Genomic DNA, 26,155 nt, shown 5'->3' on the forward strand with positions numbered 1-26,155 from the left:
ATTTGAAGTTCAGTTCTATGTTTCACCCACAAACGGATGGACAAACCGAGGTTGTGAACTAGAGTTTGGGGGATTTGCTGAGATGTTTGAGTGGAGATAAACCCAAAAATTGGGATTTGATATTGGCACAGGCAGAGTTTGCATATAATAATTCAATAATTGAAGTACAGGGAAGACACCAATTGAGATAGTTACCAGAGTGAATCCTAAGGGAGTTTCATAATTGAAAATTATCAGTCATGAAGCTAAGAAGAGTGCAGAAGCAGAAGAATTTGAAGATCATATGGAGGCACTACATTCCGAGGTAAAGCAACATTTGGAAGATATGAACCGGAAATATAAGGAGAAGGCAGATGAGAAAAGAAGGCATAAGGAATTTGAAGTTGGAGATGAAGTGATGGTATATCTGAGAAAGGGGAGATTTCCTGTTGGAACCTATAATAAGTCGAGGATGAAGAAGTTTGGACCATGTAAGATATTGAGGAAATTTGATTCAGGTAATGCATATGAAGTGGAGCTACTGGAAACCCTGGACATATCACCTATTTTCAATATTGCGGATCTTTATCAATATCATGAAGCAGAACTCAGTGACAGTGAATCGGAATTGAAGTAGTTTCCTGAGAAGAAACCGGATGAGATTGAAGTTTTGGATAGTAGAGTCAGTAAGAACACACGCAGCAATCAATACAGAGAGTACATTGTGAAGTGGAAAGGCAAACCAGTTGAGGATTCTTCTTGGATTCCTTAGGCTGAGGTAGACCGTCTTGGTTTTCCTCTAGCCCCTGCAAAGTGAGGGACTCACTTTTTATTAACCCCGGATGTCTAATGCAAGAACATCCCTGGTTCTTAGCAATCTTGCATCACCCAAAAATATTTCCTTTCAATTTCTTTGGTCTTTTCAGCAGTTATGTTTCTAAGAGTTACCGAATACCTTGGCGTTGATCATTTCTCTTGTGGGGCTGGATTTGAACTTCATTCTTGATCATCTTTCTTGTTCTGGATTCGTGTTTCATTTGGATCTCTTTCTGGCAAGTTATCGCTTCCGGATTGGCTGGTAATTTTCTGTTTTCCAGGATTCTTGAGCTTAACGGCTAGTTGGTGTTCCCGGATCTTGCGAAGCGATTCTTTGATTTATGGAGCTGAATTATCATGTGTGGGATGATCTTCGATGCCTAGCTGACCCTCTTGTTGGTCCGCACTTCATGGGGATTCTTTTTCGGAGGATTTTCGTCTCATCTTTGGGCCGACGTATCTACACGTTTCATTTTCCTTTCTTTGGGGAATGTGGACTTTCTTGGCCAACCCGGATGTTCCCAGATGCTATATAATGATGTATTTGATCGTAGTAGACTCAGTATTGAGGATATAGAACAGTAGATTGTAATTTGAATCTGATGTTTGCTTCCGGATTGATGCATATGGATGTATTTTTGTGATAAGGCAGTTGCCTGCATGTAAGCTGAATATTACCGACAGTTGCATTTGAATCAATGGATTGATCCACGCCTGATCTGGCATTCTCTCTCTCCTGTGTTGTTTGAGTTGTTTTGATCTTTGACTGCACCAAACTGTAGAAGGAAGGTTGTGGACTGATCTGAGTGCAAGAGCAGCAAGTTATATTGAGTGCAGTGATTGGTATTTATCAAGAGATAAGTATCTCATGTGCATTCATACAATAACATTAGGATAGTGAATCATGTATGCTTCTGACATTGGTATTTCTCTTCGAGATAATTTAGTTCTATGAACTATTATTAAACTTTCTAAAATGCTTTTAGGGTGGACCAAGGAGCATAAGGATGATAAGAGATTGCATTCAAGGGAGGAAGAGCTTGATGCATCTTGTGAGGGAGTCACGCAAGCTGAAGAATAGAGACATAGCTTGTTGTCATGGGACTGGGTTGAGGCATCTCTCCAAGAGGAAGAAATTATTGTCATTATAATCAATTTCTTCAAAGAGAAGGAAATAACATTCAGAGGGAGTCTGACAAACCAATAGAGCCAATCTTGGACAAGGAGGTCAAGAGGTTGATGAAAGAACTTGAAGCTTCAGAGGGAGCCTCATCATCATGAGGATTTGTGTTAATGCATTCTTCTATGTGAGAGATAAGCTTGAGGTGCAAGCCCTTGTTAACGCATTCTTCTCTGTGAGAGAGAAGTTTGAGGTGCAAGCCCTTGTTAATGCATTATTTTATGTGAGAGAAGTTTGAGGTGAAAGCCCTTGTTCCACCCTCTGGAAGTAGCCATGATGGATCCACTCTCTGAGACTAGCCATGGTGGATGTCATTTTGAGAAACTCCATGACTTAGCACTTGTGTTTAATCACCCTCTGGGAGTAGCCATGGTGAACGTCATGATGAGATAATGACATCACGTTGAGTGACTCCATGATGAACACGTGTACATTTCCATAGCCATACATGGGAGTAGCCATGATGGATGTCATCACGTTGAAAGACTCCGTGATGAACTCTCTATACTTATGTTTTACCACATGGAAGTAGTCATAGTGGACATCATGTTGAGAGAATGTTGAGAGACTCCATGATGACATCACGTTGAGTGACTCTGTGATGGGCACTTATACACATAATCTTTCCACATGGGAGTAGCCGTGATGGCCATCATTGATATCACATTGAGAGACTTTGTGATAAACTCTTCTCACTAATGGGTGTAGCCATTGTGAGTGTCATGTTGAGAAACTCCATGACATGTGTATCTGAGAAAATGTCTCCCTAGCTAAAGAGGGAGTGATGATGTGTTATTAGCAACGGGTGACTTAATTGTTTATGATCACCGACCAAGGATTATTTATGGCCCAACTTATTTAAGTCGTCACTCTTCTAATTGAAAAGTCGTCCTCCTTGAGGAGGACGACGACTCGTGGAGGGGCATAATAAACATATAAAGGCATAAGGCAACCTCACTCTTGGACATCGAATATGTTCACATTCAAATCGCTCTCCTTCAGCAGTCCATTCATCTTCAACAGTTCGATACTTGTTTCAAGGAAGTTGATATATGATGTTTAGTGCTATTATTATAGTTGCAGATCGGCCTTGTGAGTGGCCTCATAATTGACTATGTGTTGGCCTTATTGTATTCAGTTACTTCAATATATATGGAAGATTTTATAGCTAGGTTTTTCTCTCTCATGTTGAGGGTTTCCCAGGGTATCTTCTTATGTTCATTGTTCATTGTGTTGCCTTTTCTAATTGCTCTTAATCTGATCATAAAAACAAGCAGCTGTCTTGTTTTGCTACTTTTAATATCAAAAAGAAACTAATTTCCAAAAAAAATGTCAAAATTTGAGGTGGTAAAAATTCATCAACTGAATATAAGGCAAAGGGTGAGTCCTAAATTTGATTTCGAGCTAGTATGTATCTTGCAACATTATAATAGTCTATTATTGTAGTTGCATGTCTGCATTAAAAAAGGAATTGTAGAAGACCAATAGTTGTAGTGATAGAGCTCAAAGGTCAGATATGTGGTCCACACCTCCTCATTCAAGTCCTAGGAAAGGATTTTTTTAAAGATATATATATAAGGTATTTGTCTCAAAAAAAAAAACCTTTTTAATCAACCATAAGTAAATATAGGTTAATTATATGTTTTGATTAAGATACCTTAGTTTTGATTGGACCATAAACCATGAGATAGAACAATTCAAATCCTACACAAGTCCTTGAATCGAAAATAAACAATACAACTTAAGTCAAACTCCCAAGCACAAAATAGTACCCAATAATCCAATCTAAACAATGCTAGACCCTACACTATTCAACCTCACACCCTTAATCTAGTGTCTGATTGGAAGACAGATTTGGGAGGACCACTCTTCAGTCTTTGAACAATTGTCTAGGAAATGTTATCATCCAAATCCTCGAACCACACAACACAAAGAAAGGAACGTCTAGCAAGAGGTGCTGAAAGACAAATCAACCATATCAAGAATGATGAGAACGGGCAGCTAAACAACCGGATCAAGAGTTGGTGGGACTCACCAATAGAAGCAAAAGCAGCCATAGAAGCGGGACTCTCTAGAGCCGTGCCAACCACATGAGAAAACCCCTCAACCACTTGAGAAAACCCCTCAAGAACATGACTCGCTGTAGGGTTGACTATAACAGAAAACCCAACACGTGAGAAGGATCATCATCCTTGAGGAACCATCAGCCATAGACTTGTTAATTTAGTTATTTGTTAATCCCTAAAATGGCATTCAATTCACTAGATTAGATTCTTTATTTCTTACTCATTTAGGCTCAAGAAGATCTTATGAAATAAAATACAACCAAGTCTCATTGAAAGTACAGCATAGTTTCCGTTGAGAGAGAAACACTAGTACGAATATTTAGCTCAATTCATGAGCACATGACAGATTATATTTTCTAATACAGAAAACAAGTTAAAAATTTAAAATTAATGATTGTTACATCGAATTGCAATACACCATTTAATTTTTAGGACAGAATGAAAAATAAGCTGTATGAAAACAGTTAAATTAATGTTATCTGTTACATCCCATAACCATCCCTTTGAAAAATATTTCTAATACATCAAACAGAAAACATCAGTTTGGTCTGAAGTCTGAACAACATCAACCAAACTCTTGGAGGTCACATTGCATGGGAAATGTTTGCCATAAATCAGGCTGACATCCTCCTCCACCTAAATATCATAAGCACTACACAATGCAACATCGCAATTGGACTATAGAATGTAAAACAAATGACTGCCACTAGAGAGTACATTTGCTGCAAGCTGCCAACCACATCTATCTTGCAGAAAATCAATGATTTAATGCTTTTGATTACTAACGATGTATTTACAATTCAAAGCCAGATAAATTGAGAGGCTAAACTAGGCCAGCATAAAATCAATAGTGATCTGTGTTGCTTGTAGACTCAAGATTTCAAATGACTTACATTCCATGGTGCACTCTGAGGATTTATAGCTATAGCACATCCTGAAATAGGATTAACCATGTGATTAGCTACAGTTGCAGAGGCGCCCAAATGAGCTTGTTCATTTCCATGTACCACCGGTGGTCCAATTGCTTGTCGACCATTACTTGTAGCATTTATGTGAGCATGGTTCGCACTCCATGGAGCAGTCTGGGAATTTGTAGCTAGCGCACTTCCAGAAACTGGGGTAGCCATATGAGTAGTTGCAGCTGCTGAGGTACCCATGTGTGATTGTTCATTTCCATGTGAGATTGATTGTCCAACTGTTTGTCGACCAGTGCTTGAGGTGTTCATGTGAACATGACTTGCTGGCTCACTTGCTCCATTACTATTCATTGCTGAGAAGGTTCTCTTTTTGCTAGACCCACTTTCCTCATGTGTAGGAACATGAACAATTCCAGAAGAAGATGATGGTAGCTCTTGTCCACTTAAGCGATAATAAACAGATTGAACTGTATCATTTATTTCTTTACCCAACCCATCCTCTGCTAAAATCAATTCCCATACTGATTTTGAAGCCTTGTTGAGTACCTTTGTTCTGCATTGCTACAAAACTGTTAGTGTACATACATGCCTACATTTAATTGAACTTTCCAATTTCCTATGCAATGCAAAACTTTATGAGACTACATACTTCTTACTATTAATTTCTTTATAGATCTCGCGTGTGTAAATAGTGAGTAGAAAACCAATACAAATGTGAGTGATAAAAGTAACATGACTAAAAATGGAAGCAAAGCAACGAATGCTCACTGCCCCTGGATTCTGAAGTAGAATCATATCACGTAAAATATTATATGATAGTTGCAATACCAATGATTCATAGCAAATGCCTACAAACTAATAAACCCGAAAATCTGAAAGTATGAAAAGCATGATGGCATCTAAACATACTCAAGCTCCTTGCGCAAGCCATCAAATAGGTCTCTTTTTGACTTGTTCTCAGCCCCAGTAGTATTAAGCACTTTGCTCTTCTCTACCATAGATATTGTTTCTTTTTTTAACTCTTCCTGCATTTGAAAATTTTAAGTACGTCACTCAAATGAATTCAAATTGAAAAAGCAAGAAATGACGTGCTCTCCATGTCAGATTACAGAACACTCCCCCCTTACAACCACAACAATGCCGGAAATAATATCGAAGATACTAGACATAAAAAAAAATCAAGGCATTAACTTGAACCATAAATCCATAATGAATAGTTCTAAGTTCTAACATTCTCTGATGAAATAAATGCCATGCTCTAAATATCATATTACAGAACACTCTCCCATCCCACCCCATCAGTGCTGAAAATAATACCGAAGATACTAGCGACTAAACAATTCCAAAGATACTAGTAACTAAATATATAAAAACATGAAGACATTAACTTGAACAATAAATTTAAATTGTACACAATGAATTGTTCTTAAGTGCTAACATTCTCTGATGAAATAAATGGAGCGAATGTTAATTTTCATTACTGCATTTATTATTGAGAAAATACAGTTTCTGAATTTCTGAGAGGTACGCTGATGGGTCTCATATTCTCCAGTACATGTCCCACAACATTGTTTGCATTTCATTCAAATTGAAATGCATTTTGCAGTGCAAAACCTATTTTAAGGTTTATGCTTATTTATTATCATTAAACTGAAATTAATTCAAATGTTCGTTTTAACATTTTTTTCAGATAATACCTTCATTTCTACAAACTGTACTCTGATCATCGTCAAACTATAAAACTTGTGTTTAGATCAACACATGCTTCTATTAATCAGACTAGAGGACTATGTCAAGTCTTAGGGATTGATTTCTTAAGGCTAGAAATTTAATATTGACCATTTATCAGATAGTAAAGGACAATCAACTTTTTACATCTAGATATATTAACTTGTCTTGTTTCTTGTAAAAACTATGTTTTTCCAAGTGAAGCCAAACATCATCAGGCTTTTAACTTGTGTTGTTGTTTCTTGTAAAATCTAGATCCGAGTGATGACAAACAAGATTAACAAATCAAAAAGAATCAGGTGTCCACAGCTAATCATGCAGTAGCTTGAATTTGTCTAGAGCCTGTTGAAGAATATCCTGAATTTTGAAATACAGCTTTACCAAATTATGCACAAAGGAAGAATTCTTGTGCTGCGTTTGCTACTGGGATGGATTAGAATTGAAAGAGTGAGAAGATTCTTGTAAGGCACTAAAATTTGGAAACTGTAGCAAGCTTCTGCAGAAAAACTATTAAGATATAAGATAGCTTAATTGTACCTATGCTGAATGATGTGTAAGTAGTTGTCTCCGAGTTTATTTTGTAGATGACAGATGCAGACTGCAGACAGATATGAAATAACCAGCCTCCATGTAGCCATCACTTTGCAGAGAAAATGAAATTGGGTAGAATGATCGACAACCATGAAGCATTAACAACAATTGTCCACATAGCTTAAGAAGAATGAGTCACAATCTGAAATGATGCAACTGACAATCCAAAATACACTGACATGACAAGAAAGATGCAGCCATGTTGGCTGCAGATGTTGACAAGACCAATGAAGTCCATTGAAATGGATTCCATGATCAGGAAGGTGCCAATATAGGAAGATACAGTCTAAGCTTCCAACTGGAAGACAAAGTTTAACAGCATTGATATGTGATTCCATTGGATATTCCAATCACAACTTAATAATTTATCAATGCAGATCATAATGTGGAAATTCTAACTACTCGAGCTATGGTTTTAAAGTTCCATATAATAAATACAATATATCAAAAGTAAATCACAGCAACAACTAAAAGTAAGATTGAAAATCCAAAATAATGAAACCACGGAAAATAAAAAATTGCACCAGAAAAATAAACAAGCTTCAGTCTCCAATTAGAATAGCTTATATGCTTTTTTAACATTGATGCTTACAAGAGTACTTGTAAATACAAGGTTTTATCTCCCTCCCACAGTCCCTCTTGAACAATCATTATGGAAAAATTCCACAGTTGGCTATCTCTCCATGTATTTCCTAAATAATCAACTATCAACCCGATTCACAAAAATTTTATACCACCAGAAGTTGAAATACAGAAATAGTTAAGACTTGCCTTCTACATGCCACGAGGAAGGTGAATTGAATAGTTTGGTTAACATGTCACTCCTGTTGCCATGTCCTAGAACCCCAAAGGAGTTCAGCAATCTCTGCTACTCTCTTAATAGGCTCTACATATGTTTAACTTGTACAAAGACTCGGTTGAACTCAAACACCTCTTCTGGACATGTTTGATGCTTCTACACCAGTGACGTTGTTGACGGGAATAATCATTATGTTATGTTGTTGTCGGTAATAATGAGTTGCGGCGGTCAGTTGGTTAGCCGACGGGTAGGTAGTTGGAGTCGCGACGGTTGTGTCGCACCCCTTCGGGTATTATATATTGTGTACCTTTTCTTCGAAAGGAGCATGTTGGTCGTGTCAAATGTAATGTTATAAGCACTTATTGTACATGGACTGTGGAATTAATATAGAGGCTGGTTATTTAATATATTTCCATTATGTTCTGTGCATTTACGTTCTGCATTTAACCGTTTACCCGAGAGGGCAAACATTTGGCGCCGTTGCCTAGACGTACTCGGGAACGGAAGACGCGGATGGCGCACGGACGCGAGGGGCCTACCCGTCAGTGAGATGAACCCAGAGACCGACGACGCGCACATGGAACAAGAGGCGAAGGGGAAATTGAAACCTTTTTTTTGTGTACATGGCGTGTGTTTGCTGTGTATGGAAGTGACTTATGCCCAATAGATTAAATAAGGACAAAAATAAAAAGATACAGAGTGACGAATGGGAAGTCGCACAAACCGCATTGAATCTCAGACAGCAGATAGAACGAAGGCGTAGGCTAAGGCAGCTTGCCGAAGGACGACCTGCCGAAGGGTTGCCCGAAGGGAACCAAGGAGGTGTCACGGAAGGTGCAGAAGCCGAGGGGAATTTCTACGCGTCGCCAGACTACTGTAGAGCGAGAAGCCTTGAAGAGTTTCTGGAGGAAACTAGGTTACGGAGAGAACTAGTTGAAGAGACTCGAGATCGGTTCATAGACTTATCTCTCACGCCACAAAGGGAGGATCACCGAAGGGAGCCGGGCACGGGTGACGGCGAAGGGGAAGCTAACCGAACGGTAGGTACAAGGCAGAACACCGTACCTTTGGTCACCACCACAAGAGACATCAGCGGCATCGGAGGGAGCAGCGTCGGAGGGCAGACACGGCCACAACCACCTCCAAGTGGACGACTTCCATCAATGGCGACCAAACAGAAGTTGCCCAAATTCAACGGGGATAGCAAAGATGATCCCGCACGGCATTGCCGTACCTGCGAAACCATCTGGACAGCCAACGGGGTGACTGACCAAGATGAATGGATGAAACAGTTCCCCGCCACACTGAGAGGAGTGGCTATTGACTGGTATTCAGACTTGGATAAAACCGGGGTAACTACGTGGGATGAATTGAAGAAAGCATTCGAGAAGGAATTTCGGCTTCTCCGAGATGATAATGAGATAGTCTCCGAAATCTATGGAACAAAGCAAGGAAAGAAGGAGACCGTACAGGCATATGGCTGCCGGCTGAAGGAATTAGTCGGAAAGATGGAAAGCCAACCGGCTGATGGCTTAAAGAAGCGGTGGTTTGTCGAGGGTCTGAACCCTAAGCTACGACGAAAGATGAAAATTGTGCCTCCGACATCCTACGATGATGCATACAACCGGGCCATGGACTTGGAAAGTGAAAATAAGACGGCCAAAAAGAAGAAGAATAGATCTTCGTCATCCTCTGAAGATGATACATCGGAAGAAGAGAGTAGCAGTGATGAGAAGCTGAAGAAGAAAGTCACGGCCCTTCAGAAGGATATGGAACAGATGTTAAAAGAGTTTAAGACAATGAAGGGGGCCACAAGCAAGGATGATGAACTGTGGTGCACGGATTGTAAGGAGAGCGGCCACACAAAGGGTGCCTGTCCCAAGAAGGCATTCTGTGACATTTGCCAAATCATGGGACATTCTACGAAGGAATGCCCATACAATCTGAAGGCACGTAACCAGCAAGTGCTCTTTGCACATGAGCAACCCTCCACATCGGATTCAAACAATAATGCATCTTTCGGAGGCTACCGAGGAAACCGACGAGGCAGACGGGGGAATAATAATAATTCCACCAGAAATAGGGTCCAATACGATGCGAAGGGACGCCCGATGATTCAATGTAGGGCTTGCAATCAATGGGGTCATTACGCACGAGAGTGTAATAACAATGACACCGCTCAAAAGCTATGTCGGTGGTGTGGCCCCGGTGACCATGAAGATGCCGATTGTCCGAAGTCTGGCGTAGGGGCCAATCTGATTGATATCGAAGGCAACACACGGGGTAAAGAAGCCATCCTTGCTCTTACCCGAGGGCAGGCAAAGGAAGCCCGATACCCCCATCCCCGCACGGAGAAGCAGAGAATGACGGAGGCAAGGGAGGAAATAGAAAGGGCCATGAAAGCCCAACGGGGAGAGACACACGACTCATCTGGACCCTACTGCACAGACGCGGAGAGGAACATTGTACGGCAGATGCTCCAAATGGAGGTACCTGTGAAACTGGAAGACCTCCTACACACCATACCGCAATTGGGGACAGTGCTGTTGGGCACAAAGGTTGATAAACCCAAACCGAGAGACATGGACGCTCCCATACTGGGAAGCTCGGCAACAAATCCAGTTGTAATTACCGTCAACAATGGCCGACACCCAGCTGTGGTGGAGATGGGCATCCTGGGCACCATCCTGACGGATACTATAGTAGACGGCAGTTCCGGAGTAAATGTCCTTCCGGAGGACACATGGAAAAAGCTAGGAAAGCCCACTCTGTGGCCACCCAAGTTTAATCTTCTAGGTGCAGACCAGCACGGGATTAAACCCCTCGGCATGTTGATGGCACAGCAAGTCACCGTGGGTGCACAACCTTTTGTACTCGACTTCGTGGTCATTCCATTGAAACAGAAAGGGTACGACGCCATACTTGGAAGAGGATGGTTGGTGGCAGCGAAAGCAAACCACAACTGGAAACGAAATACACTCTCGATGGAGAGCGGAGGCAAGAAATTCACTATTGATCTCCGGACGCAGTTGGTGAGCGAGGAACTTGCCTCTTCCTCGGGATCTGAATCCGAGAGGGAAAATGACCCACGAGACGAAGGGAGAGAGGGGATGGACCCAGATGCCGAAGGCATATTAAAAATCGGAGGTTGCTGTTCGGAGGATGACACAGATTCACTAAATGGATTGTTCCATTGGCAGCAAGAGGACTATGAGATGTTCTCACCCTCCTGTAACGTATTAAGCGTCAAAGTAGAGGAACCAGAGCAACCAACAGAGGTGTACCTGCCGGAATACAAAGAAAATTGGAAGGGAGACGCCCCAAACCCTGGCGACGTAAATAATCCGAAGAGTGTTGGCAACGATTGGAACCCTGTATAGAAGACCGCAGTCTTCAAAATCTTTATTATTATTCTTCTTCTTATGTACGGGAAGGAGATCGTGGTCCCTGTAGAATTTGTGGTTCCAGGTCTTCTGATGGCCATTGAAAATAGATTGGCCACCAACGGGTACAAATTGAAACCCTACCACACGAAGCGCGCAGGGGACCCGAGAGGCCGGACGGACACCCGAGAGCCCGGAGGGGGACCCGAGAGGATGGAAGGGGACCTAAGAGGCCAGGCAAGCGACTTGAGAGGCACGGTACAAAAGGAGACTTTTGGGCGAGGAAAACCGAGAAGGATGAAGGGCGATCCTAGAGACAGGGGACCCGAGCCGAAGACTCTCTAGACAATTTCAAAAAAAAAAAAAAATCGCACGGTCATACGACAGCGACCGTATGGTCAAAAAAAAGAAAAAAAAAAAAAAAAAGGGAAAATGGCCACCATACGGTGGGACCAAGGTGACACCACCGTGCGGTGGAACCACCGACGGTGACACCATCGTGCGGCGGTCACACCGTGCGGTGGGAGCCACCAAAGGTTGTTGCCGAGACATGAACCCACCACCGCACACCGCACCGAACGCCGCACAGCCCGACCACCGCACAACACCGAACACCGCCGCACAGCAAGGGATAAAGGAGGAGGAAGACGCACCGCACGGCCCGACCACGCACCGCATGGCCCGATCAACACGCACAGCAAGGGTTACGCACACCAACGCGCAACAGCCGCAAAAGGAAAAAGAAAAAAAGAGACCAAGCCCGCACAATCCACACAGCCACGTAAGGGCAAAACGACCGCCACAGGTAGACCAAGCAGCCGCACGATTGGAGGTGCCAGTGCTGTTGTTGACCGTACAGGGAGGTTGTATGGCCGGGGTGCCATCGGGGACATTACAGTGCCTAAAAAAAGAAAAAAAAAACGACGACGGATTGAAAAATGATTCGATGACATCTGGAGCCTGGACATTGAAAATATTGGAGTGTAGAAGAAGGGTTTTGGCATCTTAAAATATCACAGAAATGCAGTGCGCCATGGACTTTCGTATGGTTCTGAGGGTGATAAATTGGTGGGGCAGCGCACCTGGGGCGCTGCCCCAGGACCCCTCGAGGGGCGCTGCCCCAGACCCCGCGAGGGGCGCTGCCCCTCGATCCCGCTGGGGGCGTTACCCCAGACCCCCAGTTTATTTTTGAGCTACAGAAGACCACGGGAAGTGTTGTGGTTGTCCGTATTGTGAGAAAGAAGCCCGCAGCTAAGCATTGGCAGGGAGGCCATAAGCCGTAGAGGGAGGCGGATTTGAAGGTTGGGAACAAACAGAGTTTGAGGGAAGGCATTGCAGGTCCGCGCAATTGTATGACACCAGGGAGTTATTCAGTTCAGTTTTTAGCCTTTGGGGAGTGTGAGGTGTCTCCTAGCATTTGTGCCAGCGGATTGTGGCCACCTCCAGGCATGACTGGTACGCTTTGAGGAACTCGGAGTATGTCTCGGCTGGACGTGAGGTTGCCTTGGTGGATGCACAGAGGACTCGGGAGGAGCTGACCACCAGGTTGGAGGCACTAGTCGCGTGAGACTTAGTTCAGCGTACCCAGGAGTTGGATGCCGGGAGAGCAGCACGGGTGGCTATCGAGGACAAATTGGCTAGGGAGATAGTATCAATTGAGTAGCAGTTGGTGGAAGCTGAGACTGAAAAACGTGTTTTGCAGACAAGTTTGGGTTAAGCACAGGAGGACTGTGATGGCAAAGGAAGCAATATTGGTGAATTCCGCACTTGAGCATCAGCTGGTAGCAGAAAAGGGTTTTCAGGCGAGGACGCAGCGAGTGTATAAGATCCGGGCCCGACTGGTGTCAGTAGTTTTTGTCGTTCATCTCTATTTTGTATTAAGTCGTCGGAGTCGACTTCTTTTCTTGGGGGGGATGATGTTGACGGGAATAATCATTATGTTATGTTGTTATATTATCTTATGTTGTCGTCGGTAATAATGAGTTGCGGCGGTCAGTTGGTTAGCCGACGGGTAGGTAGTTGGAGTCGCGACGGTTGTGTCGCACCCCTTCGGGTATTATATATTGTGTACCTTTTCTTCGAAAGGAGCATGTTGGTCGTGTCAAATGTAATGTTATAAGCACTTATTGTACATGGACTGTGGAATTAATATAGAGGCTGGTTATTTAATATATTTCCTTTATGTTCTGTGCATTTACGTTCTGCATTTAACCGTTTACCCGAGAGGGCAAACAGACGTGTCATTTATGTCATGTTCAAATTGCCCAAAAAGAATAAAAATGCAACACTGCAATATATTAACTACATGTAATTTTAACAAAAACAATCATAATGTGAAGCAAATATATGATTATGCCAGTTCATAAATTGACATAGAACATCATCTGTGCATGCAATAAGCATAATCCACAATGAGAATGAAATCTTAACAGTTTCAAGACTATAGGTATTTAATTCTATATATCTGTATTTTATCAAAAGAATACTGACAGCACATTGCATCTCATGGCCAGGACAGGTTTCCCTTCCCATCTCATTCAGTCATCCTTAATAAAAGGAATATACAAAAGTGATTGCAAGAGAAATCAAAAAATATTTCCAAAATGCTGGGATTTAGCATAATTGAATGCCACGTGTTAAAATTTCCTTTTTTGAGACCTACAAAAGTTAACAATGGAAAACATGACACAATGAGATTTGTGTGGAGTGTAAATGCAATATTCCCTAATGATAAAGCTACAAACACCATAAAAGGGTGAATCAATGGCTAACGGTAAACCCACAAGACAAACATGGGCCCTTACTACAATAGGTTTTCTAATATAAAAGCCTTCACCATACATAAAACTGCCCATATACCAGTAATAATAACACACAATCATTTTCTTCTCATGATTAATCACAACAACATTCTCAGCCAGAACATGTCCATACTGTTCGGCCATTATATGTATTATTCGGGATTCATCGTTGTGATACACTGGTAAATGCATAAAGAAAACATGGTACTTAATGTGAACATGTATATGTATGGGGTGTGTTTGCATGTAGCACTATAAAGCATTGCAATATCCTTACCATGTCTTGGATTGGTTCACTGCAGCACTAGAGAATGGTGTCACAACCATCCCAAACCTTTGAATGGAGATCCCAGAGCTGTCAATTCTTTTAATCTTCCAGGACCTTTCTCAACCGTACAGATGCATGTATACCTTCCTATTTTTTATCAAAGTGATCTGCATCTAAGGCTTTTGTACTTTAATCTTTATCAGCGTAACTTTCAACTTTATCAAAAAACAAAAAAATATTGGTGACATAATGTTTCAGCTTGCAAGCAACACCGATGAAAGAAGTGTTCTGCTTGATTTAAACATGCAAAGTGCTGAGAAAAGTCAAAATGTTCAGAACTTCAATAGGAAGCGAAGGAGATTATCAGTGATGTTCAATCAATCTCTGTTGCCAACTGCAAGGAGTAGGCAAACATGACTGATTATATGCATGGCCACAAGCTCATAACCTAAAAAGAATCATTTGCTGCTTGCAATTGGCTAGCGTATTTAAGGAACCCAAATCATCCCCATTCTTATCTGCTCTTCTGGTATGGTGAATGTCATAGGCTCATTAAAGACGGTCAGACAAGTTCAATTTTCAAAATATGCTAAAGGGTTTGGTCAAAGGTTGCAACCATTACATTCTTTTCAAGTGATCACTAATCATTGAGCTGCAATGTTCTACAAATGCACGTCCTCTAAAGGAAACAATCAATTCCAACAAGGCTTGGAAGTTTGTAATTTCCAAAAAAGTATGGTTTCACCCTCAAAAAAAGAAAATTTAAAATATGGATCGTAAATATATACCATAAGAAACATAGAAGCTCCTTGCAATCAATCATTTAAAAATTTAAAGTACATGCACAATCATGAAGTATACTAAAAAAAAATTGTTTTCACTTTCATTTCCATTTTAAGTTTCTATTTTTTATTTTCAAATTTCCATATAAAAAAAATTTTAAAAATTGTCTAATCGAGTTAGTCCAATTTAAAAATATATATTGGAATTAAAAACATTTTTAGCAATTTTCCTGAAACCAAAAAGGTTTGACCTGACCTGGTAACCATGCTTCTCTTTTTAGATAAATCTAGCAGTAATTAAAATGGTTAAGTTTGTTATCCATTTCCTGCTTATTCGGTGTTGCACATGCACATGAACATTTTAGGAAGGTTTATGTAACAATGAATAACCAGCTTCAGCACTAACGATTTTCACCTTACGTCAGCATTTAGAAATGAATAGAGTCAGTTTATTTGTCAAGGAATTTATTTTATATTTTGATCAATTGATTATATTAATATATATTTTATGCTTAACAGAAATCTAAGTATACATGATGGAAGTTGAAAAAAGCACGAAAGTGGAAATTGATTATTATTAGGTTATCTGGTCTTTTGAAGCTAAATTTGGATAGGGCTTCAGGGGCAATCCAACCCTTCGAGTGCTGCTTGTGTGATGACAGTGCATGTTCATTATAAGGGCTTGCATTCAGGAGGTTGGTGAATGGGACAAAAAATGAAGCTCAACTCAAGCCTTGGTTCTGGGCTTCAAAGTGGCTTTGCAATGTGGGATTTCCAACCTTTTGATTGAGAGAGACTCTATGGTTATTTTTAGTGCCATCGGCAACTGCAGTTCATCGAATTGGAAACTGAAAAACATTCTGTGGTTAGCTTGGCCTGTATCCCAAACCAGAGATACTAGAAATATACAAATATCTTCCTTAAATAACAATATCAATGGAGTGAATGATTGATCGTTTGGAAGAATACACCTTGGCAATTCGAAATTTATTAGACCGACATTGCAACACAGGTATAAATTTGATGGCCGTAGTTTGGTATTTGTGTTTTTAAAATATTATCAAACTTTTTAGGAATACTATATCATAAGAAAAGAAAAAGGATCTATTCTTCAGAGATATATATATTTAATTTATATATTATATCAAAATAAGGTACATCTATCAAAATTTTATTATATACGTAGAAGATTTGCGAAGAGAATGGCTCTGCAATTTTTCGATCATGCAAACGACCGAGCTGTCGATGGTGGGAGGAGATGTGTTGGGGTTGCCTCAACATCCGGTAGGGTTCCCCCTCTACAGGAGCAACCTTGGGAGACTGTGAAGAGCAAGCACACCATTAGGGCAGAGAGGAGATGGGCTTCTACGGTGGCTGTAGACTCTGCATATCGCTGTCCCGGCGACCATCGCCCATACCAGGGCAGGAACTTTGAAATGGCTGGCAAACCACCATATGGCAGGGAAGTCTCTGCACATAACCACCCGTGGCAAGTGGTAGTAGGCAAGAAAGCAGCTAGGGCAGAGAAGAGGGAAGCTAGGGCGGCAGAACAAACAAAAATGTGGGTGATTCCCATCACCTCTCAAATCCCCGACTGTGCCACCAAAGCAAACAAGATACCGCTGGGTTTTCGAGCAAATTACTCGGGCCCTGGACAGCCCCTTCGAAAGCCACAGCAGAATACATGCCCACTTACCAACAGAGCGGAGGGTTATGTTAGACCCGCTAAGGATGGAGGAAGGGCATTGCCATTTCATGGACCTAAATTCGCAAAACTATTTCCGGTCTCGAAGCTAGGAAACCCGCCACATCATGTCGCAAGAAAAGAGGATGCCCTAGCAGCGACAAAATCCGACCCAGAGCCCATCAAAATCACGAACCTGTTGACGTGTATTTTGTACACAATCATACACAGAATAAAATACCTAAAGGCATCTTATCCTCTCTTGAGAAAATAGTCTCTAACTGCTGAAGATTCGCGTAAAGGATCAGTTAGGTAGACTCCAAGGTTCTTTTAGTGGGGTCTCCACCTGTGGACAAGCTCCAGTGGTATGATGTGATTTGCTGGAATCACAAGGGGACTTACATTGAAATTCCGATCTGCTTTGCTGGACACAGGCTCTTACTAACTTAGATTTGGAAAAAATGGAAAAAGGATAAGGGTGAAGAGAGGATCTAATCCTAATACTAAGAATGTAGGAGCAATGATTGATCTTTGACAAAACTCTAACTAGATCTTGTTTTGACATCAATGGAACATCTACACAAGACTAGTGCGATCTTCTAAGGGAGCTTTATGATGTTCAAATCATCACCGCAGGCATAGATACCATCCAAGTTGATGCATATCAATGAAGAGGCGACAAATTGAAATTGAGCTTAGGCTGAATGATTCCAGTTGACTACACAAGGCAAGTCTGCAATCAACAAACTGCTAGTAGTATGGATGTACGAATTCCACCATCAATCAATCACATTTCCTCCATTCATCTAATCATCTACCATCTAAGATTGAAGACTCAACAAGAAACCATGCAAATTGCAAGAAAAACGACATATTTCACCATTACTTCAATGAAAATGGAGTTTGTTTACAATCAATGGCAACAATTTCTTGCCTTGTCCTCCTATTCTACTCTAATTGCTATTCTATCAATTATTTACAACTCTCTCTAATTCTATCTAAAATTCCTTTACAAAATGAAATGCCTGGGCTTATATAGTGCCCACCATACAATTTGATGGCTTAGATCAATTCAAGATCAATGGCCAAGATTTTACAATGAAAACCCTAATTAGGGTTTGTTACAACCATTACATAACATTTAATGCTTGACCAATGATAAAATTGTATTGCTTGGACACATGTCCCTTCTAGAAAAATCGACCAATGGATAGCCGGGGTAGGTACATCGAAGTTTGTGCCACCTTCCATGAGTTAAGTACATTGAATCTAGACATGCTGAGGTGGACTTCACTGACTGGAGGAGTGATGACTAGGATGCCACCTCATCTGACACTTGAAGCTTGCTAGATATTCAATTTGATGTCGTTGAGAGGCTATCTTTAATTAACTCTTGTTCTAACTCCTTTTGTCCTTGATGTGCAGGATGATGTACCTCGCCTTGGAACGCTGAATTGGAAGAGGTCGCCCTTGTCTTGGCTTGATCGTCCTAGCGAAGACCGTCCTGGCGAAGACCGTCCTTGATCCGGCTTGATTTTCCTTGAAGAGACCTCCATTTGACGCCTACACAACATTTCAAAATTAGTAACATGATTTTGCAATGAATAGATAGAGAGCAAATTTTAGGAAACTTAATGATAAGTCCTTTATTAATCATTTCCTAAAAACAACTGAGCTAAGGCAAAACAAAATTTCAAAATCCAAAATTAAGGAAATGACGATCAACGTTCAAAATCAAAACAATAAATCCATATCGTCATACCTCTTTGAGAGCTTAACTCTAAAATGCAAAATAAAGGAATTCGCCTAGGCAAAATTTGAAATTCGATAGTCTTGATGTGATCTTCAAAAGAACGTTCCTCTTATCAACTTCGCCACCCTTCAAGTCTTGGACGTGATCTCCTCTTCAAGTTAGCAATTTCGCCATCTTTGATATGTCTTTGACGTCCTAGGCAACTTCGCTCAAATGGAAACTTCAAGTTCGCCTCTCCTTTGGATAGTAGTTTCGCACCACCTTTGATTGAATTCGCTCCTCTTCTTGAATGATAATTTCGCCCTTCCTTTGTATGAAATTCGCTCCTCTTTTGCCTTCTCCAAGTTGCATATGAGAGATGATAAATGATGATGTGAAAATGAAATAAACACCTTCCTTTATAGGCGCTCACCTTCATATTGACCTTAGGCCGACTTTTTGCAAAATATAGCAATTAAAACGATTTTTAAATAAATAATAAAGGCCGACCTTGACAAAATAAACCCAAGCGCTCCCTTTTGATTTTTATTAAATTAATAATTAATTATTAAATGCCTTTATTTTTAATTAATAAATTTCGATTTTTTACAAAGGCAAAAAATAATTAATAAATACATACCATGCGCTATTTAAATGCTTTTAATTAAATATCGATTTTTTTCTAGCATTTAAATAAATTTAAAAAATGTGTTTTAAGCGCCAAAATGAAAAAGTGAGAAGATACGTACCTCATCGCCCTGGTCCCTGACTGAGGGACAGGAGCGATCCATCAATTTGGTCATGATTCTTGCAATTTTTACGTCCAAGGTCTTCATCCTTACGTCCAAATCGCCATTTTAGCTGGGTCCTTTGAGTTAGATTGACTTGCATGTGTGAATGAGTGCCTTTGGATGTAATATCGCCCTGGTCCCTTCCTGAGGGACAGGAGCGATCCTAGTGTCCTGGCTCAAATTTGCAAACTTTTGATCTTTGTTCTTCATTCATTGTCTTCCAAAGGACGTCCTTGACCATGCCTATCTTTGCCTTGTCTTGGTTTTGACGGAACATGAGTGTTTTAGTAAAAATCGCTTTGGTCCTTGTCCAAAGGACAGGGGCGATATAGGCTCTTTGTGCAAATTGGTAGCATTTTAACGTTCAACACTTTGGTATATCACCTTCAAAAGACGCCTTAGACCTTTTACCATCTTGCAAAACCTTGGCTTGACGTAAATTTTGAGAGACTTGGCCAATATAATCAATATCGCTCTGGTCCCTTCCTGAGGGACAGGAGCGAACTTCAAGTTTTTAAGCTTGTCCTTGCGTTCTTCAACTTGCCATTACCTTCAATGCGTGAAATGACGTCCCTTGATTCCTCTTGGTGGCTTGATACTTGTTAAACTTTCAAAATCTTGGTCTTTATGGAAATTTCGCTCTGGTCCCTTCCTGAGGGACAGGAGCGAATTAGGATATTTTAGAGCAAATCCCTCAATGTGGCGATCCTTGTAACTTTGTGCTTGATGGAGATGCTTCGAAACGTCCTTGGTACCTTGTTCTTCGCCTTGGAGTGTCCTGATCTTGGAGGGACGGCAATATAATCATCATATCGCCCTGGTCCCTTGGAGAGGGACAGGAGCGATCTTGGCTTTGTATGCTTCACTTCACTTTGCTAGCTTCCAGATTTATATTCAACGGGTTCATAATGCGTCCTTCCATTCATCCATGCCTTGGAATCGGTCGTAACTTGGCGAGAAAATCATCTATAACAAAAATCGCTCTGGTCCCTTCCTGAGGGACAGGAGCGAACTTAAGCATTTTATTGTTTTGATCAAGTCTGGATGCTCTATCATGCTCATTTCGTCCTTCACCATGCCTTTGATTCGTCCGAACAAGGTCAGGAATGGCTCAACTAATCATTTTCGCTCTGGTCCCTTGGTGAGGGACACGAGTGATTCGCCTTGGTCCCTTGGAGAGGGACAGGAGCGCTTTTCGCTCTGGACCCTTGGAGAAGGACACGAGCGAAATTTGACTTTTCGCACTCTCAATCAGGACAATTTTAATGGAATATAACATTTAAGTATAAGTGACATTTCCTTCTATGTTTCTTCTTTCTTATACTTTAAGTTATATTCCATATATACTTTCAGGATGTTTGAGAGTGGTTTCAGACCTCCAAGAGTTATATTGCAAAATCTAGTTTTTGGAGGTTTTTTCAGTTTCCAGACTTAGTCAAATTCAGGATCAGGGCATTCCAGACTTAGCCAAATTTCAGGATCAGGACCTCACTCAGGCTGGACTTGCTATCCTATGTGATCCCCTGGGCGACGCTTCAAGTTATATTCATTTGATAAAATGCACCTCTCTGGACCTTTTCACATCATCAAGACGTTTAAAATCCTGCAAGGACAAAGCAAAATTGGATTTGTAGCTCCGGTCCTCCACTGAGGGACAGGAGCGATTTTTCCCCTGGAGGCATTTCTGTGCTCATGAAAATCTTCAATTTATATTCAATGGAAAGATCTCGCCTTTCTCCATCACTTCCAATTCGTAATTCATCTTGACCTTGCAAGAATAGTAAGATATTTGAAAACGAGCTCCCGTCCTTCACTGAGGGACAGGAGCGATTTTGCTCCTACAGGCCAAAATATCATGATTTTACACATTTTATCACTTCACAAGGCAAAAACAAATCATTTGAAATGCCTAGGATCAAAATTCAAAAAAGTCAAAATTTGGTCAAAAATATTCAATTGGACAAAAAATCACATTTCATCTTCAACACTTAGACAAATTTAAGCTCTGCATCAACATTCCAATTGAAAATTAGACCATTCTGGCGAATTCATTGCATTCAAAATTTGCATTCTAGAAAAGGAAAATCAAAAAGCTCCCAAAACCGACTGGATTCTGGTCCGAAAAGACGGTAATTAAAACCCTAAGGCTTGACCCTAAATCCAGACAACTAACAAACTAACAAAACCCTAGAAAAAGCAAAGCGAAAACGAACAAAACGAGCAAAAAAACATGGGTCCCCATTTGCAATGGGGCGATGTGTGAAAACGTCACAACAGAACCCTAGAGAAGCAAAGGATTTAAGTAATTATTGCAGATGGCACGGACTCTTTGCAAAATGGGGAGGGAACAACCAGCCACTCGACGAAATTGTGGAATGGTGGAAAACAAAATTCCACGGCCAGGTAAGTATAACAACCCTAGCAAATAACTTTCTATACATTGAAAGCCATGACAAATCTTTGAAGGTTAAACTATTGCATGGAGATTTTTTTTTTTACAAAGACACAAATTTTAATTTCATTGATTGGCAACCGAAATTTGATGCTAATGGATATGAATTTGAAATGGAATCAAAATGGATAGACATCCACAATGTTCTTGTAGAATTAATGCATGCTAAAATCCTTATAGAAATTGGGGATAGTCTGGGCAAATTCATAGTTGTAGAAAAAAATTGGTCAGATCACTCAAACATAAAAATGCTAATATAAATAAACAAAGGCAAGGGAGTCCTAAAAAAATATAATGTTAGAAACAATAGATGGCATATATAGTCTAAAACCGGTATGGTATAATGGACCAATAGCAGAAGATTTAGCTTTCTGCAAGAGGTCAAGTCCTAATTTGCAGAAGCCGCAAGTGATAGTATTGGATAAAATTGAAGCTTCAAATGAGAAAATAAAAATACAATTTAATGATGACAGGGGTGGCTTCATTATAAACACTGGTCAGCAAGAGATTGATACTACCCCAACTCCACCTCCTATCCCGGTCTTGGGTAACAGTCCTGACAGAACCTTAGAAACTCAAGCTGATAATAATGAGGAACAAATCCAAGCAGAAACTGAACAATGTTATAGATAACCTAATGGGGAAAATAGCTGAAGAATTTGTCGAACAAATACTCATTGATACTCCAACAAATTGGGCAGAGAATGTTAACATCCCCATTATAGAACAGGTTCAATCCCCCCCCCCCCAAACACCCCTACTAATCACCAGCCCGACTGAGGTGGCCCAAGAAGATACAATCACAGCCTATACCACTCTGGAGGAATCCCCTATTGTGGAAGGGTTGAATGCAAATAAGGAAAGAGATTTCATTATCAAGGAACTGATCAATATGCAGGTAACGGTAAATAACACGATATTAGACAACGGCTCTACCAATCCACAAAACAGAGGTATCCTCCAGACGGGAGGTGAGAAATCAACTCCTGACTGTGGTAAATCTATGAGCAACAAAAGAGGTAGGAAGTCTTTTTTAGACAAAAGGAAGATGGACGGGGATGCTGAGGGGCAAGCCAAAATTACAACACTGTTGGTGCAAGGAAAATCTCCCCATCCCCTCGAAGAGGTATAAACATACTTACTTGGAATGTTAGGGGTTTGGGAGCTCCTAACAAACAGAGAATGATTAAAAGAAGCATTTTGAAATCTGCTATGGATATAGTTATGATACAAGAAACAAAACTAGGCAAGATTGATATAAATAATTTTAGCAGAAAATTCACCCAATGGCAAATGGAAGTTGTGGAGTCTACAGGGGCATCGGGGGGACTAGGTATAATGTGGAGAAAAAATGCAATTGCATTCACATGTCAAACCAACATGCAAAATTGGATGGCTGGCAAAGTTAGAGCCCTTAATCTAAATCCTAAGCTTATAATCATTAATGTTTATGGCCCAATTCCAACAGACAAAAAGAAATTAGTGTGGCAGGAAATAGAACACTACTTAAATACTCGGGATGAAAAACACATCATCATAGGTGGTGACTTCAACACCATCTTATTCTCATCTGATAAAACTGGTGGTATAACAACCATTAAACAATCACAAAGATACTTCGTAAACTAGATAAATAACAATAACTTACTCAAAATCAAAACAGAGACAGGTTTTCACACATGGAATAACAAAAGAAAAGATTTTTCCAACATTGCAGAAACACTCGATAGATTCTTCTTTAAAGGAGATCTAACCGATCTCCATACAAAACTAAAAACTACAGTATTACCTTGGTCAGGCTCTGATCACTACCCGGTACACTTAGAACTTGTGGGGGAAACAAAGCAAACGGAGTATCCCTTCAAGTTCGAAAGAATGTGGTTTACACAAGAAGGCTTCCTCCCCAACATACAAAAATGGTGGAAGGATAGTATCTTTGTAGGATCAAAAATGTACTATCTGGTCTCTAAGCTGAAAGAGATCAAGCACAAGCTATTAGATTGGAACAAAGAGAAATTTAAAAACATCTTTGAGGAAAAGTCAAGAATTGAGAATGAGCTCGAGACAATAAACACTGATGTGATGCAAAACGAAATGACCTTTGAAACATATGAAGCTGAGAAAATGCTTTTATGTGAATATAAAGGCATTTTGGCCAGAGAAGAGATATACTGGAAACATAAATCTCAAGAGACATGGTTAGAAGATGGTGATCGAAACACCAAATTTTTTCACAACAGTGTCAAAATTAAAAGGGCAGCAAACAAAATTACCCAAATCACCAATGACAGTGATCTGATCATAATGGATCAAGATCTGATTGCAAAAGATGCAATTAAGTATTTTGAAAATATCTAACAGCTGGGAACACTCAAACCTCCCTAACAATAGAAGCTTAACAAATAACATACCCAGACTGATAACAGAGGATGATAATACAATGTTAAACTCTAAAATCACTCACGAAGAAGTTAAAAAGGCTCTGGCACAATTTCACGGAGACAAAGCCCTTAGGCCGGATGGCTTCCCTGCTAGTTTTTTTCAGAAATGCTGGCACATCTTAGGGGACGAGGTTACTAATACCTTGGAATCCGCCCGCAATGCAAGGAGATTCCTAAAAGAAATTAATAACACCTTTTTGGCCTTAATTCCAAAGAAGGAGAACCCCTCAAAATGAGATGAGTTCAAACCCATTTCTCTATGTAACATGATCTATAAGCTACTAGCTAAAGTCATGGCTAAAAGATTAAAAAAATTACTGCTTGCCATAATATCGGAAGAACAAACAGACTTTGTACCCAATAGATCAATTTTAGATGGAATTATTATTGTCCGGGAAGCGATCCACTCCTGTCAGATCCAAGGACAGCCTAATATAAAAGACTTATGACAAAGTGGATTGGTACTTCCTCTGCAACTGCATGAAGGCCTTTGGCTTTAACAAACAATGGATAAATTGGGTTTACTTCTGCATATCAAACCCTATGTTCTCTATCTTACTAAACGGAAAACCAGAAGGCTTCTTTGTAGTTTCCAGAGGACTCAGACGAGGGGGATCCTTTATCCCCATTCTTACTTATAATTATGTCTGAAGCCTTAGGTAGAAGCCTGGATGCATCACGGAGGTCCAACAGACTAACGGGAATTCAAATCACGGGTGGAGTAGAACCATGCACCCATTAACAGTTTGTTGACGACACAATAATTTTGGGAAAAGGACAATTAAAGGAAGCTAAGGAAATTAAGAACATATTACAGTCTTATGGGTTGGCCTCAGGAGAGATGGTAAACAAAGAGAAATCAAAAATATTCTTCTTTAAAATGGAAACATGGGAGGAATACAGGATAGCTTCGTATCTAGGGTACAAAATAGGGCATCTACCAATCACGTATTTAGGGATGCCTCTAGACAAAGGTATCAGAACGAATAAACTTTGGGATCCCCTGATTGAAAAAGTGAGGAAGAAGTTGTCATCCTGGAAAGCCTTAGGGCTGACAAGGGCAGGAAGATTAACCCTCATAAAAATAGCATTAGCAGCAATGCCTATCTATCTTCTATCTTGTATACCACTTCCAAAAGGGACCTATAAAAAACTATCTCAAATAATGAGACTTCTATTGGAAAGGTGCAGAAGATAAAAACAAAATGAAATTGATATCATGGGAAAAGATATGTCAAGAAAAGAGTGATGGAAACACGAGAATAAGAAAATTACTATGGCAAAATATGGCTTTAGGGGCAAAATTGGCATGGAGAATATATACATCCTTGGAAGCAAATTGTCTAGAATCCTTACGAGCAAATACATAACACAAAACTAGAGAGAAGCAGTATTTAGGGAATCAAACCCACCCAAGGGATCTAGAATTTGGCACATTATAAGAGAAAGCCAATCAATCATAGTGAACCACCTATCCTGGGATATTCACGATGGTAGAACAGCCTTGTTTTGGGAGGATTCTTGGGGTGGTTACCCCTCAATAGACAGTCTAATGAACACAACTGGTATTAAAAACCAAATGAAATCTTTATGGGGGAACCATGTCAAGGATTATATGACATTGGCACCCGAATCGACAATTGGATGGAAATGGAAAAATATGCTCCCATTCTTAGTGGACAACAAAGACCAAGAATTGCTGCAAATTCTTGAGGGCAAAATAATAACACTTAGACCTGGGCCAA

The 26,155-nt window shown here is 40.4% G+C and overlaps 1 protein-coding gene across 3 annotated transcripts in view; it reads right to left on the reverse strand.

Annotated features, from left to right (window-relative positions):
• Positions 1-4,480: 4,480 nt before the first annotated feature.
• LOC131056547 (uncharacterized) overlaps positions 4,481-26,155 on the reverse strand; it is a 45,966-nt gene continuing 24,291 nt past the window's right edge. For all 3 annotated transcript variants that reach the window (XM_057990858.2, XM_057990859.2, XM_059209609.1), the window contains 2 exons: positions 5,868-5,983; positions 4,481-5,511 (listed from right to left, as the gene is read on the reverse strand). In XM_057990858.2, coding sequence (XP_057846841.2) covers positions 4,914-5,511; positions 5,868-5,983 — 714 coding nt within the window. In that variant the 3' untranslated portion in view covers positions 4,481-4,913. The remainder of the gene's footprint in view (positions 5,512-5,867; positions 5,984-26,155) is intronic.

Source organism: Cryptomeria japonica, chromosome 8 (assembly GCF_030272615.1).
Source record: "Cryptomeria japonica chromosome 8, Sugi_1.0, whole genome shotgun sequence".
NCBI lineage: Eukaryota > Viridiplantae > Streptophyta > Pinopsida > Cupressales > Cupressaceae > Cryptomeria > Cryptomeria japonica.